Source organism: Taudactylus pleione, unplaced genomic scaffold, assembly GCF_031769625.1.
Source record: "Taudactylus pleione unplaced genomic scaffold, aTauple2 ptg000567l, whole genome shotgun sequence".
NCBI classification, from domain to species: Eukaryota; Metazoa; Chordata; class Amphibia; order Anura; family Myobatrachidae; genus Taudactylus; species Taudactylus pleione.
Genome location: NW_028284969.1, coordinates 4,444,811 through 4,459,585, shown reverse-complemented (window position 1 = coordinate 4,459,585; position 14,775 = coordinate 4,444,811). Strand labels below are relative to the sequence as shown.

Genomic DNA, 14,775 nt, shown 5'->3' with positions numbered 1-14,775 from the left:
GTCAGATAGTATTTGTGTAATAGGTGAGCACACAGGTCAGATAGTATTTGTGTAATAGGTGAGCACACAGGTCAGATAGTATTTGTGTAATAGGTGAGCACACAGGTCAGATAGTATTTGTGTAATAGGTGAGCACACAGGTCAGATAGTATTTGTGTAATAGGTAAGCACACAGGTCAGATTGTATTTGTGTAATAGGTGAGCAGACAGGTCAGATAGTATTTGTGTAATAGGTGAGCACACAGGTCAGATAGTATTTGTGTATTGGGTTAACACACAGGTCAGGCAGTATTTGTGTAATAGGTGAACACACATGTCAGGTAGTATTTGTGTATTAGGTGAACATACAGGTAACATAGTATTTGTGTAATAGGTGAGCACGCAGGTCAGATAGTATTTGTGTAATAGGTGAGCACACAGGTCAGATAGTATTTGTGTAATAGGTGAGCACACAGGTCAGATAGTATTTGTGTAATATGTGAGCACACAGGTCAGGTAGTATTTGTGTAATAGGTGAGCACACAGGTCAGGTAGTATTTGTGTATTAGGTGATCATACAGGTCAGGTAGTATTTGTGTAATAGGTGAGCACGCAGGTCAGATAGTATTCGTGTAATAGGTGAGCACCCAGGTCAGATAGTATTTATGTATTAGGTGAGCACACAGGTCAGATAGTATTTGTGTAATAGGTGAGCACACAGGTCAGATAGTATTTGTGTAATATGTGAGCACACAGGTCAGATAGTATTTGTGTAATAGGTGATCATACAGGTCAGATAGTATTTGTGTAATATGTGAGCACACAGGTCAGATAGTATTTGTGTAATAGGTGAGCACACAGGTCAGATAGTATTTGTGTAATAGGTGAGCACACAGGTCAGGTAGTATTTGTGTATTAGGTGATCATACAGGTTAGGTAGTATTTGTGTAATAGGTGAGCACGCAGGTCAGATAGTATTCGTGTAATAGGTGAGCACCCAGGTCAGATAGTATTTATGTATTAGGTGAGCACACAGGTCACATAGTATTTATGTATTAGGTGAGCACATAGGTCAGATAGTATTTGTGTAATAGGTGAGCACACAGGTCAGATAGTATTTGTGTAATAGGTGAGCACACAGGTCAGATAGTATTTGTGTAATAGGTAAGCACACAGGTCAGATAGTATTTGTGTAATAGGTAAGCACACACATCAGGTAACACTTGTGGTATATGGACAGGGTCAGGTACTGTTTGTGGCATATCAGCACATAAGTCAGATACTATTTACTGTAAATATATACATACAGGCGGGTTAGACTGCTCAGGCCCTGAAAGACATCAGGAATCACACAGCCAATTCTGTTGTTGGATATGTCCCTAGAATAATAAGATACAATAATCAGTATAACAAGTCACATACATCATACCACTTACATATACACAAGGACAAAATAATGATTTGCAAATGAAAAAAAAAAAATTATGGGTCATATGCGATGTGTGTTTTCTTTTCAATAAACACATTTAAAAAAAAAAAGAAACCTGCCTACTGTGTAAATGCTGCTTTATTACACCATGCTCCTATTTTTGTGTGAAATGCGCCAGCTTACATGGCTAAGCAGGTCACAATGGAAGCGGCTGCGAGGCTGTTACATTTAGCTGCTTTAGAACAAAGGATCTGGCAGCGGAAATGGACATTCACTGCTGAATATGAGCATTTTCTTATAATCACTAAGTATCTATAAAGCACAAACAATTTACGTAGCAACGCACAAGACATTGCAAATAGCCAACAATAAAGATTCACCTTGAGTGACAGAAAAATGTGAGGAGAATGGTCAAGATAATACTTTGATTTTACTTTCTCAGGAAGCCAGTACATAGATGAGGCAGCTGAGGTTATACAGCGGTGACATGAACAAGTATGGCAGTGATGTATAAGAACATGTTTTTATAGTGGTCAACCAAAATAGAAAAGAAGTGACCAAACTGAAAACTTGGTGAGATCATCTGCCAGAAAGGACATATTGTAGAGTTACTGCGTAAAGGAAAGTGGCAGGATTTGGTCAGTGATTGTGGGGGGGGGAGATGTATCAACTCTTGGTGGGAGATAAAGTGCAAAGAGATAATTTACCAACCAATCAGCTACTAACTGCAATTTTGCAGGCTGTATTTGAAAAATGACAGGTAGAAATTGATTGGTTGGTACTTTATCTCTCTCCAAGATTTGATACATCTCCCCCTGGATGTGATTTGGAAGTAGAGGTCAGAGGCAAGGATTACTCCAATCTCCAGAGCATGTGAAGTAGCTGTTATACTATTGACGGTAGTGGAGAATCAAAGAACACGGAGGAGTGGGGAATATTATTAATTCAGTTTTTGATAAATTGAGTTTAAGATGGTGTTGGGACTTCCAAGCTGACAGAATAGATAAGAAATCTGAATAGTGGTTTGTGGACTAGATAAATAAATTAGAGTTTTTTCATCTTAGAGATGTTACTAGAAGCCTGAGGGCTTTATCAGTGTAACTAGTAAGGTGGTGTAGATTGAAACCCGAAGTGGGTCTAGGGGATATATTTACTAAAGTGAGAGTTTTTAGAAATGGATATGTTGCCCATAGCAACCAATCAGATTCTAGCTATTATCTTCTAGAAGGTGCTAGTTAAATTTTAAGTAGAATCTGATTTCTAAACAATCTCACTTTTGTAAATATACCCCTAGATGGGAGTTATGACCAGTATTTTAAGAGACAAATAGAAAAGCTCTATTGAATTAAATGTTTTTTCCAAAAGTTATAGAAAACATGATTTCAAAGTGGAGCACGGTTTCCATCATGCCCATTATTTCCTAGGTCCGCGATACGGGTTGGATATTATATGCCGGCAGCTTTTTAGCCGCCGGTTAGAATCCCAACGCCGGAAGCCTGCTGTTCAGAATCCCGACTACAGCTGGTAAGTAAGTACTGTAACCCTCCCCCTCTCCCCACCCTTACCCTAATCCTCACTTGGGGTGCCTAACCCTAACCTCACCCCGGTGGGTGCCTAAACATAACCTCCCCCGCATGGTGCCTAACCCTAACCTCCCCCGGATGGTGCCTAACTCTAATTTCCCCCTTCCCACAGCCTAAGCCTAAATCCCCCCTCCCCGCGGCTAATAGCTTCCCAGCCCCGCTGTACTTACAATCGGGATGCCGACTGTCAGTATTCCGTGCGTAGGCATCTCCAGCTGATCAGGATTCTGGCATCGGTCAATTGACTGCGCCCCTGCAATACCACAAATGGTTGCACATTGCGTTTTCCAAAGGGAAAAGGTGGTGTCCACGTCATAATGCCCGAGACAGACAATGAGTAGTATGTACACAAAATGGAACAAGCTGCGCGACTGCTTAGACTAGGGCTAGTAAAGGAGTCTTATAGACTGATGTACATTGGTTAGTGATAGGGGTTTTAGATACCTCAAAATAATAGAGAGAAATAGAAGTTGTAGTAAATCTTGATAATGTGATGGATGCAGATGTCCCTAAATGGAATTGATATGAATGTATAATGCCAGTTGTTGCTCAGTCAGTGTAGAGTACTCTTGTAGAGGTGCTGTATGTAATGTCTCTCTCTCATACTGTACTTACAGGCGTTTTAGCTCTGTTAGTCCCAGGAATGATCCAGGTTCCATTCTGCTGATCAGGTTGTTCTTCAAATCTCTGATGGAAACAAAATCAGAAGAAGAATAAGTATCTGCTGGGATGTTTTATGGTAGCCTGTGCTATATATGCGCTCCGACACGTGTCACCCAGCCATCAGCACGCAGGCTTTCACCCCGGGGGCCATGGAGTTTAGAGCTTTAGTGAAAGGCACAGAATCTGGCGCATGGGCATAATAGGTATGTGTCAGGTAGGTGACAAATCAAACAGCAATATTAATGCATTAACAAATAGTAATCATTTTCTTATCATAGATTTCAATTTCTTTTCTAGCAAGGTAAATAGTACCAGCTGGGTACGCATCTATGCAATTGTATATTATTATAGCTGCATACTGTAGGTATGTATGTAATAGCGTTAGCCAATGAATTGCTTGAAATGTTCCTGCTGCGGCTGGTCCAGGGAGGGGGGGGGGATCAGGATTTTTAGTCTTGCTTAAAAATTGTGATGCCCGAACCAAGCAAGAACTGAGCTAAAAATAGTTCAGGGCGATCAGGGATGCACAATGATCTGATAATCGCTCCGAGGATGGGAGCTTTACTACATCTGCAGAGTGATCTGCAAAGTGTGTACCCAGCTTAGAACTAGAGGGCAGGATTTGACTTCATGAATTAACACTATTACTGGGTCCAGGGGTAGGTAGACAGACAGTGTTAGTCACACATTAACCTTATTGGATAATAAAAAGCTAGGGAACTTATAGCTGTCCTCCTACGTCCTAGAGTGCTGCTGCGGAGAAACGCGTAACTCCTAGTGGGGTTCCCTCGTTACTATAAGGAGCACTGCTGGTGTCACCAACACATCCACACCTTCTATGATAAATGTTAGCATATTGAATAAGGTCACCATGCATAATGTTGTACTTTATGGTATGTTATATTACTACGGGGAGAATGTACAAAGAGGTGGTTAAGGGCAATGCTTGGTAAAAAGAGGTAATCTTTCTAACATCATCAATAGATGACTAAGAAGCTGTGTAGCAGAGTTTTTGTTTATGCAAGAAACACAGTGAAATTAAAATAAGGACATACATTCTGCATGGTGCTAATAATAATAATAATAATAATAATAATAATATTACCCTGTTCTGCATGCATGTCACCACAGACCCACTTTTGTCAGAAAAAGAAAATATTTTAGTTTCACCACAGACAAAGGGACATGGCCTAAGTGATTTTGGGTATGGCCATTATAGTGTGTGTGTGCCAAAGGTGGATCTGACATGTGACCTAAGGCATCATTTTAAATGGTAAATTTGGACACTTAAACTGGATACACATAGATATATATCGTCCGTTCGAACGACGAACGTTATACATCTGTAGTGCATTGTTGGATGTGTACACCAGATATGTCTGTGAACGACATCATTCATAGACATATCGGGTCAGCCCTTCAGCACAGCCAATGCCAATATATCTGGCAGGTATTGTTACATCTGCCTGTGTGTACGGGCAGCCCACCGACCGCCCATACACTGGTTGCAGGGACCGCCAACACTGACATCACAACTGGGCGGGCAAATGTAAATGCCCAGCCAGTTGTGATGTCTGGCCAGACATATCGAGCAGCCAATCATTAAGTGTGTACCCAGCTTCAGGGGCTCATACTGAATTGGCGTGTTTTTAAATTTTTGGTCCAAAACTGATACATTGGATGTATGATTACCATGCTGTATCTTTCTGCGTTTTATTAGATCACAGAGCATGTTATTAGGTTATTATTATATAACTTTGCATGGTATTATCATGTTGCAAGGCAAGATAAGCACATGTTATTATTGTGTCTCTCTCTCCGCCAGGCAGTGAAAGATATTCGTCTTTGAATTTTACAGAAATATATTTTTTTATTGGCCAGCTATGTTCTTTTTGGCTTCTATTATCCAGACAGAAATATGAACAGGCTTAAGATTATCTAATGTTCTGATTGCAATAAAAAAAGAGAACTGGGCATGCCCTGATCTCTGTAGCAATTTAAAGGATGACCCCTTCCTCCTATCCTGCCAAAATTGCTGAGCCCATTTTTCTGCATTTAATAAAAAAATATGTTCCTTTATTTCTGGCTGTACTTGAAAGGCAAGATATATTCTGAGATCCAATAAACAGAGACAATTCATTAGGATCATGGTACAGGAGAGAATACGTCAGCACAAACGTCTTCCTTCATGCTGGAGATATAACATTGTACAACACAGTCCTGCTAAACACCTGTTAATTATTAGCTGCCTTTAAAGTCATACTACAACACGTCACCATTTTTTGGCAATTTGGGCAACGCTATATTTACATTTAGGCCAGTGGTTTCTAAACTTTCTTGAATCATGGTGCCCTAGCAAGTCAGCATTTTTTTCACGGCACCCCTAAGCCAAATGTTTTTTTATTGAGAAATTCATCAAAAAATATTAAATGCAGTAAATTGTGTTGTACACGTATATTAAGAACTGGTTTTGCCTATTGCACTGATCATAAATAACTTGATGTGGTCCTGAACCACCAACCAATGGAAACTACTGATTTAGGCTAATCATAGTGCCGCACGCTTATAGGTGACTGCAGTGCAAATAGGATAGAGCTCTCTCTCTCTCTCTCTCTCTCCCCCTCTCTCTCTCTCTCTCTCTCTCTCTCTCTATATATTTATTTATATAGTCCTGCGCTTATGCACACACTTTCTTTTCTCATCACAGGGGTGCTCTTCAATTGGAATACCTTGGAGCCATATCTGTGAGCCAGGCTGTGATGTTGGTGAAATGTTGGTGACCATTATTGGCCAAAGGCTGCAGTGAGCTGGCTGGTTACTAAATGACAGACACCGCAGTTTAAATCACATCTATGAAACTACTCACTTCTGAGTCACAGTACTTGTGTGTTATGTGTCAAGGAGTCACGGTGCTTATACACACAGAGGGCTATTGCCCAAGGAGTCACGGTGCTTATACACACAGAGGGCTATTGCCCAAGGAGTCACGGTGCTTATACTCACAGAGGGCTATTGCCCAAGGAGTCACGGTGCTTATACTCACAGAGGGCTATTGCTCAATTGAGTCACAGTGCATATACAGTTGTATACACAGTGGGGTACAACACCAAAAAATAAGTTTTTTTATTTCTCTTTTTAAACTTTTAACTTTCTTGAAAGTTTTTTTTAAACTTTTTAAAACTTTTTTTGTACACACAGCCACTTGTGAGTCTCAACACTTTAATCAGCAGAGTATAGCACAGCATACATCAGTGTGCAGTGTGCCCCCTATGCACAGTCACTTTGCCAGGACAGCATAAGTGTGAATATTATGTAACACGGATTATTCTCACAGCAAGTAAGAAATTGAAGGAATTAGAGGAATTGTGGGTACAGACACAATATATCTTGCTGGAGTAGACAAGCTGGGTCAAAAGAAAACCGGATTCTCAGCCCCTAAAAAGTCTACTAGGGTCACATAAGACAACCGAGATGCCAAAGCATGGCCAGAAATCAAAGGGGAAGATGCCCCCTGTGTCAGCAAAAACAGGGCTTCATTGATCCGTTCTGTTCACCAAGCTGTCTGCACAACAATTGCCATATTGTATATTGTTATTAGAAAACAAGAGACAGTGGAGGAAGAAGCAGGAAACAGAGAGGAACCCCAGCCTGTACTCTGCGTAGTTTTATGGCTTTCAGACCCATAATAGCAATCTAATGGAAATGCTCCGAGGTCTTCACAATACTAGATACAGGAAACACCAAAGAGATTGTACATGTCTGGCTTCATGCCACAGACTGTTGTGTATTATAACTCCCGGCAAGAATGTATATACTGTACGAGATGGCCCTGCCACTGTAAGAACAGTCTGACTAGCAGCAGATAGTAGCTCATATATGGTCTGCAGCTGAGCTGAAGCCAGGAGGCTCTCAGTGGTTTCCTATTTAGTGGAGGTTAGTAGTACATGGCAGCGAGGAGCTGGCCACCCTGAAGATATCACTTTTAGGGCCTCTTATGTAACCTAGGGGCCTGATTCAGACCCGCTCGCGAGTGCTGAGCGCTCGCAAGCGGGTCGATGTTGCCCTATTGCGCATGCGCACGACGGAGGTGGCTCCATCGTGCATATGCGCGAGACCCGAATAACGACGGCCAAGCCGACGTTATGGGTCTCGCACCAAAGGGGGCGTGCTGTCGATGGTGATTGACAGCACGCCCCCTTTGCTGGGCGTGCCGGGGGCGTGACTGCCCAGACGGAGGCGTTCCCATGGGAATGCCTACCGCCTGGGGCCGGCCCCACTGACATCACTAGTGCCAAAAGCACTCCAGGGCTTGCAGCAGCGAGACCCTACCACAGGGTCTCGTCGCAAGCCCGATGGTCGCGATGGTCTTGACCATCGCGACCATCATTTTGGCCGCTCGCTATAGCTGTGGGTGGTCAGCCACAGCTATGCGAGCGGCCAGGAGGCCGCTCCAAAAATGAGCAGGGACAGCCCTGATTCAGAGCGAGCGCTCTGTCAGAGCGTCCGGCTCTGAATCAGGGCCCTAGATCCCTACCTCAATTTGGCGCTAGTAAGGCTCTACTGTACATTGCTACACGCATTGGCCGCATTCAGGGTTAAGTTTTTGAACATGACTGACCTTCGGCTGCAGACACGTTCTGTAATCCAAAGCATTGTAAAAATGTTATAACGAGATGAATGCTCCTTGGAGAATACTATTATCAGTGTGTGATTTTTCCATCGATATCATACTGTATACATATGCCTGGAGATTCCCACACATTGCAGAGAACACACACTTAGTAATGCATCCATGGATATGTAGCAAGCAGCCACATGTTTATATGTGGACAGGGCATGTACTCCTAAACATAGTAACAACACTAAACACTAAACTCCGGAATATAATTTTTGGCATAACAGTTACGAAACAAGTAGGTCGCTGTCAGAAAACACTTGTATTTGTTATGGGTGGATACCCACTTCACAGGCAGTTCTATACCAATAGGCCACTTTTGACCATCCATGGCACACAGTGAAGTTGCTCCACAGTTATAAACATTGAACAAATGATCCAACAAGTGCAGGATATCACCTCCCGGCTTGTACTGGGTGAAATCGTGGAGCTAGAAGCAGCCTTTGCACTCGCTGGGTGTGACGGCTCAGCAAGGGGGACAGAGATTCATGATAGGAAAATGTTTTTGTCTGTATGTCACTCTGACCTCATAGCTTGGTTTGTACCCAAAGCTGTCCAAGCAAAACAGGCCCAGTCGTTTACTAAGCCTGGACCAAACAGGCTCAATCTGTATCAACCCACAATCCCCCAACTTTTTAACTCCTTATAGTCTGTGTAAGAGAAGGAGGAGGGTAAGTTAATTTCTCCATCCGTATTTTAAAACATAAGTGATTATAGAGTACCACCAGGTATAGCAATTTCTGGATAAGGCAGATTGCCCATCTTCCTTCTCAAAGTTAGAATAAAATAGAATACTTTATTGTCATTAACAGCACAAGTGATGTCAACGAAAAAAAACATACTTGGCACATTGCTATATAATAAGACAAAGGGCAGTTACTTTACAAATATAAAAATATAAAAACATAAGAATAAATCAAAGATCATTACGACCGTTTAACATACGCACAGAACTAGGGAAAAAACTATTATGCAACCGTTTTGTGCGTGATTGTAAGGCTCTAAGACGCCTGTTTGATGGTAACCACTCAAAGATCGCATGGTTTGGATGGCTGGGATCCTCCACAATTGATTTTGATTTCTTCAGGACTCTCTTTACATAGATCTCCTGGGAGCCTGGTAACACAACACCAATTATTTTACCAGCCGTCCTAACCATCCGATCCAGAGCCTTACGCTCTGCATCAATCCCGTAGGTCAGGACACTCTCCACAATGCTGCGATAAAAATTCAACAAGGTCCCTCTACTCACACAAGCCGATCTCAAGCGTCTTAAGAAAAAAAGGCGTTGTTGTGCTTTCTTAACCAAAAATGCAGTGTTTAAGGATCAAGTTAGGGTATCCGAAATAAAAATTTTATTTAAAGGACTCCACTTGCTCAATGCTTTCTTCCCCGTTGCTTATTAAGCCAACAATAGCTATATCATCAGCAATCTTGACAATCTTGACAGACTGTGAAGTTGACTCGCGATCGTGGGTAAATAGCGAATACAGTGTTGGGCTGAGGACACAACCCTGCGGTACCCCTACATTCTGAACTATCTCCTTTGAAATATTTTGCCCCCGCTTAACCACCTGGGGCCTGTCAGATAAAAAATGTAACAGCCACCTACAAATAAAACTATTTAAACCCAAAGAACATAACTTGGCAATCAGTGAACTGGGTATAATAGTATTAAAGGGGGAACTAAAATCAACAAATAAAATTCTTACATAGGTATTCCTAGCTTCTAGATGTGAATGTACCTGATGCAAAACAGTCAGGACAGCATCCTCTGTCGAGTGATTTGGCCTAAAAGCAAATTGGAAGGAATCAAACCCTGCAAAAAAATGTGACCTAGCATGCTTCAACACTAGCCTCTCAAAGCATTTCATCACTAAGGATGTCAAGACTATTGGCCGATAGTCATTTGGACATTTCGACTTTCCACTCTTGGGAATGGGAACTATAGTAGTAGACTTTAAACATGTAGGAACCACACAATATGCCAGGGATAAATAAAAAATTTATGTAAGAATGCCAGCCTGCTGGTCACTGCAATTCCTTAAAACCTTGCCTTGAATGCCATCCGGACCTGCCGCCTTGCCAGGGTGCACAGAATGCAGACATTGCCTAACAGCTGGTTCGTCAAGCACCAAGGGAACCTCATCTAGCCTCTGCTCCAGAACCAAAGCATTTATCCTACTAACATTGTTAAACCTGGAATAGAACACAGTCAGGTCTTCTACCGAAAAACTATCTAGACTCCTAACATCAGCCAGTTTAACCTTATAGTCTGCAAGGCTCTGCATACATTGCCACATACGCCTAGAGTCGCCGTTATGACTGAAGTTCTTCTCCCTTTTTACTGAGTAGTCTGCCTTAGATCGACTAATACCTCTCCTTCATTCGGCCCTAGCAATTCGATACCCGTCCTTATCACCAGATCTAAAAGCTCTGTCCCGTGCCCTAAGTAGAGAATGAATTTCCCCATTTAGCCAAGGTTTCTCGTTTGCAAATACCTTAAAACTTCTCCTCACCATAATGCTTTCTACACAGCAATTGATGTAACATTGGACCATAGAAGAAAGCAAGTTTACATCTATGGTCCCATTTACCACAGATTCATCAATAAATAGGTCCCAGTTAGTAAATTCCAGACTATCTTGGAGACGTTACATGTGTATATATATTTTTCACCATTGGGTGGTACATAGACCTAGTTATGCCCCTGAACACAGATATGGGTGAGTATAGACAACAGGAAGACATGCAGAGTAACAGCGGTAACAGTCTCAGACAGCAGGTTTTGTGGCGCAAAGAGAATTAATTTAAAAATACAAACAGTCACTTCAATTCTAATGATAATTAAAGTGACAAAATTTATTTTTTATAGCATATGCTTCTTATAAAAATGTTTGTATAAGGGTGGAAAATAATAGCACCATTATATTGCAGGTCTATTTTTAAACAAAATACACCCATAAGCCATAACATTAAAACCACCTGCTTAGAATTGTGTAGGTCCCCTCTGACCCGTGGAGGCATGGACTCCACAAGACTTCTGAATGTGTCCTGTGGTATCTGGCACCAAGATGTTTTAAGTTCTGTAAGTTGCGAGCCCCTCCATGGCTTGGACTTGTGTTTCCAGCACATCCCACAGATGCTCAATCAGATTGAGATCTGGGGAATTGGAGGACAAGTCAACACCTTGAACTGTTTGTCATGTCCCTCAAACTATTCCTGAACAATGTTTTGCAGTGTGGCAGGATGCATTATCCTACTGAAAGAGACCACTGCCTCAGGGAATACCGTTGTCATGAAGGGGTGTGCTTGGTCTGCAACAAAGTTTAGGTATGTGGTACCTGTCAAAGTGATATCCACATGAATGCCAGGACCCAGAAGATTTCCCAGAGCATCACACTGCCTCCACCAGCTGCCTTCTTCCCATAGAGCACCCTGGTGCCATCTCTTCCTCAGGTAAATTACATACACATACCCGGCTGTCCACATGTTGTAAAAGAAAACAGGATTCATTACACCAGGCCACCTTCTACCATTGCTCCATGGTCCATTTCTGATGCTCACGTGCCCAATGCAGGCGCTTTCAGCTGTGGACAGAGGTGATCCTGGGTATTCTGAACCAGTCTTCACCTACACAGCCCCATACACAGCAAGCTGTGATGCACTGTATGTTATGACCAGGGCCGGATTAAGCTCCGTGGGGTCCCTTGGTCAACAAACATGTGGGGGTCCCTATCAATAAAGGTTATATATATATATATATATATATATATATATATATATACACATATAGTAGTTGTACCCCTTCTGCAATGCCCCCTGAAGTTGTGCCCCTTCTTCAATGCCCCCTGTAGTTGTGCTTCTTCTTCAATGCCCCCTGTAGTTGTGCCCCTTCTCTAATGCCCCCAGTAGTTGTTTCCCCTGCAATGCCCCCAGTAGTCCTAACTCTTATTCAATGCTCCCTGTAGTTGTGCCCCTTGTCCGATGCCCCCGGTAATTGCCCCCTGCAATACCCCCAGTAGTTGTGCCTCTTCTTCAATGCTCCCTGTAGTTGTGCCCCTTCTCCGATGCCCCAGTATTTGTGCCCCCTGCAATGCCCCCTGTAGTTGTGCCTCTTATTCAATGCCCCCTGTAGTCGTTACCCCTAAAGTAGTGCCCCCAGAACTAACTTCCCCTCCCCGCCCACACCCCTGTGAAAAACTTACCTATCTTCGCTCCACGCTGTCAGGGCTCCCGGGTCCCGCCATCGCTGCTGCCGCTGCTTGCTGGATCTAACTATATCCAGTAAAGGCGTGCAGGCTCCTCTCATCGTGTGTGACGTCATGATGTCACCCGCACAATGCATCACTGGGAACGCTGGCCTCTGAAGCGATCAGAGGCCAGCGTTCCCAGTTAGTTGGTCGCGATCTACATGCAGGAGCTCCGCGAACTTCTAGTAGATCGCGACCAAACTTAGCCGGACCTGACCTGAAGCATGTGGCCCCTGGATGACCGCCCCTGTCGCCCTGCCTTTAATCTGGCCCTGGTTATGACACTTTTCTATCATATCAATTCTAGAGAAAGAGAGTATATCTGCACACTCCAATATATAATGAGTTACGGTCATATATTAGGCCCCATAATGATAAGCAACCAGTAGTGTTCAATTTATGGGGGTGCAGCCCTAATCCAACCAAATGAGACTGTATTAAACAAAAAGAGGCTAGGGGTTGTCAGAGATGGACGCACATGCACAAAATCAATATTTTAAAACTTGACTTTTATTAGTTATTATACTAAAAATTCCATTCACTAAGAATGGTACAGAGAAAAATAGAGGTTAAAAGATTAATTAATTGAGTTGATAAACATACATATAGATTAGTATATAAAGATAGAAAAATGTGTACAAATAGTGTATAAAAAAGCAGGGTCCATTATTTAGATTTCCCAATATTATGAAAGCAATGTACTACGTTAGACTGGAGCAAATTTATATGTTGTATGTATATCTAATAGTCTGCATATACATGCTTCTTATTGGTCATAAAGCTAAATAAATGAAGGAATTCACTGATATTAGTGGTAATACTATCACATCTACTTGAGTGGCAATATCGTATTTATTTGTAAAAAGTACTATATGTTGTGAAAACCTTAGCAAATGCCCATTTTTCCTACTCTCAACACATCACCTTCAAGAACTGATTGTTGTCTTGCCTAATATATCCCCTTCCCCATGACAGGTGCTATTATTACGATATAATCAATGTTATTCACTTCACCTGTCAGTGGTTTTAATGTTATTGCTGATCGGTGTATATAAAAAAATACAGAAATTCAGTGTGAAATGATGGGGCTGATTCTGCGCCGCACACAATCTGCACGCAATGTCGATGCTCACGTAGCTTAGCCAAAATTTTTTTTGCAACTGCACATGCACGACCATTTCTACAAACTCCTACGGTGCATGAGTATACGCACAAAGGTGCTGTCGCGATTGGGACAGGCGGTATCGGGAATGTTGTGGAAAAGTGATGGGCGTTCCTGGGCTGTGGCTACTAGTGCACGCAATAAAAATGGTCTGTTCAGTGGGCGTGTCATGGGTGTGTCGCATGCGTGTCAGTGCAAGCGGCTGCGTTTACAGAGGTACAGCCGTAGGCATAGGGCAGGTGAAAGATTTGATGGTGCGATAGATTGTGGGGTATAAGGATGCTGAAATCAGTATTACAGCATGCATGGACGCTAAGGGTAGCAGTGCCAGACCTTGCACATTTGGCAAAGCACATGTACACAAGAGAAGGAGTTAGTAGCGGTACTTGCATAAACCCGCAGACGCTGCGTGCACTTTTTTGCGTGCAACTCGGAATCAGGCTCGATTAGTGTAAACATATATGCACTGATGTCTGCTATTCACATTGTTTGTGTGACTTGAACTTTTTTTTTTCGTTCAAAACGTAAAAAAAAAAAACCTAGTAAATAGAAAATTATTAATACAAAAAATATAAAAGATACTTTAAAAAAATAAAAAAAAAAGAACAGGGAAATCTGATAGCACTATAACCCCTTTGGTACTTGTCTATTCTCCACCTGGAGTGCTCAGGAGAATCTCAAATTTTGGGGGGTCAGATTCAAAATGAGGTCTGATATGGGACATGTGATATTCTGAAATCCCAAATGGTGAAGGCTCATTTTGTCTACTAAGATATAGTGTTTTGGGTTTTTTTCCCATTACAGAATATTCTATGAGCATTTTAACAACAAAAAACGACAAAAAAGTTTCTAGTACAGCGAGAGTCATTCCATTACATATCTTTGTCCCAGAAGTCGTGGCATAAAATGATGAATATCCCCCAACAGACATGGAAAAGAGAGAAAAATTATTTGAATACGCTCCGGGCCGGCGCAAGAATTACCTGGGCTTCGTTTAAGTGAGGGCAGTGGAGACCCCATAGCAGCAAGCA

At 42.2% G+C, this 14,775-nt stretch overlaps 1 protein-coding gene across 3 annotated transcripts in view; it reads right to left on the bottom strand.

Moving 5' to 3' along the window:
• ADGRA2 (adhesion G protein-coupled receptor A2) overlaps positions 1-14,775 on the bottom strand; it is a 220,171-nt gene that overhangs the window by 47,834 nt on the left and 157,562 nt on the right. For all 3 annotated transcript variants that reach the window (XM_088453047.1, XM_088453048.1, XM_088453049.1), the window contains 2 exons: positions 3,607-3,678; positions 1,287-1,358 (listed from right to left, as the gene is read on the bottom strand). In XM_088453047.1, the coding sequence (XP_088309173.1) occupies positions 1,287-1,358; positions 3,607-3,678 (144 nt within the window). The remainder of the gene's footprint in view (positions 1-1,286; positions 1,359-3,606; positions 3,679-14,775) is intronic.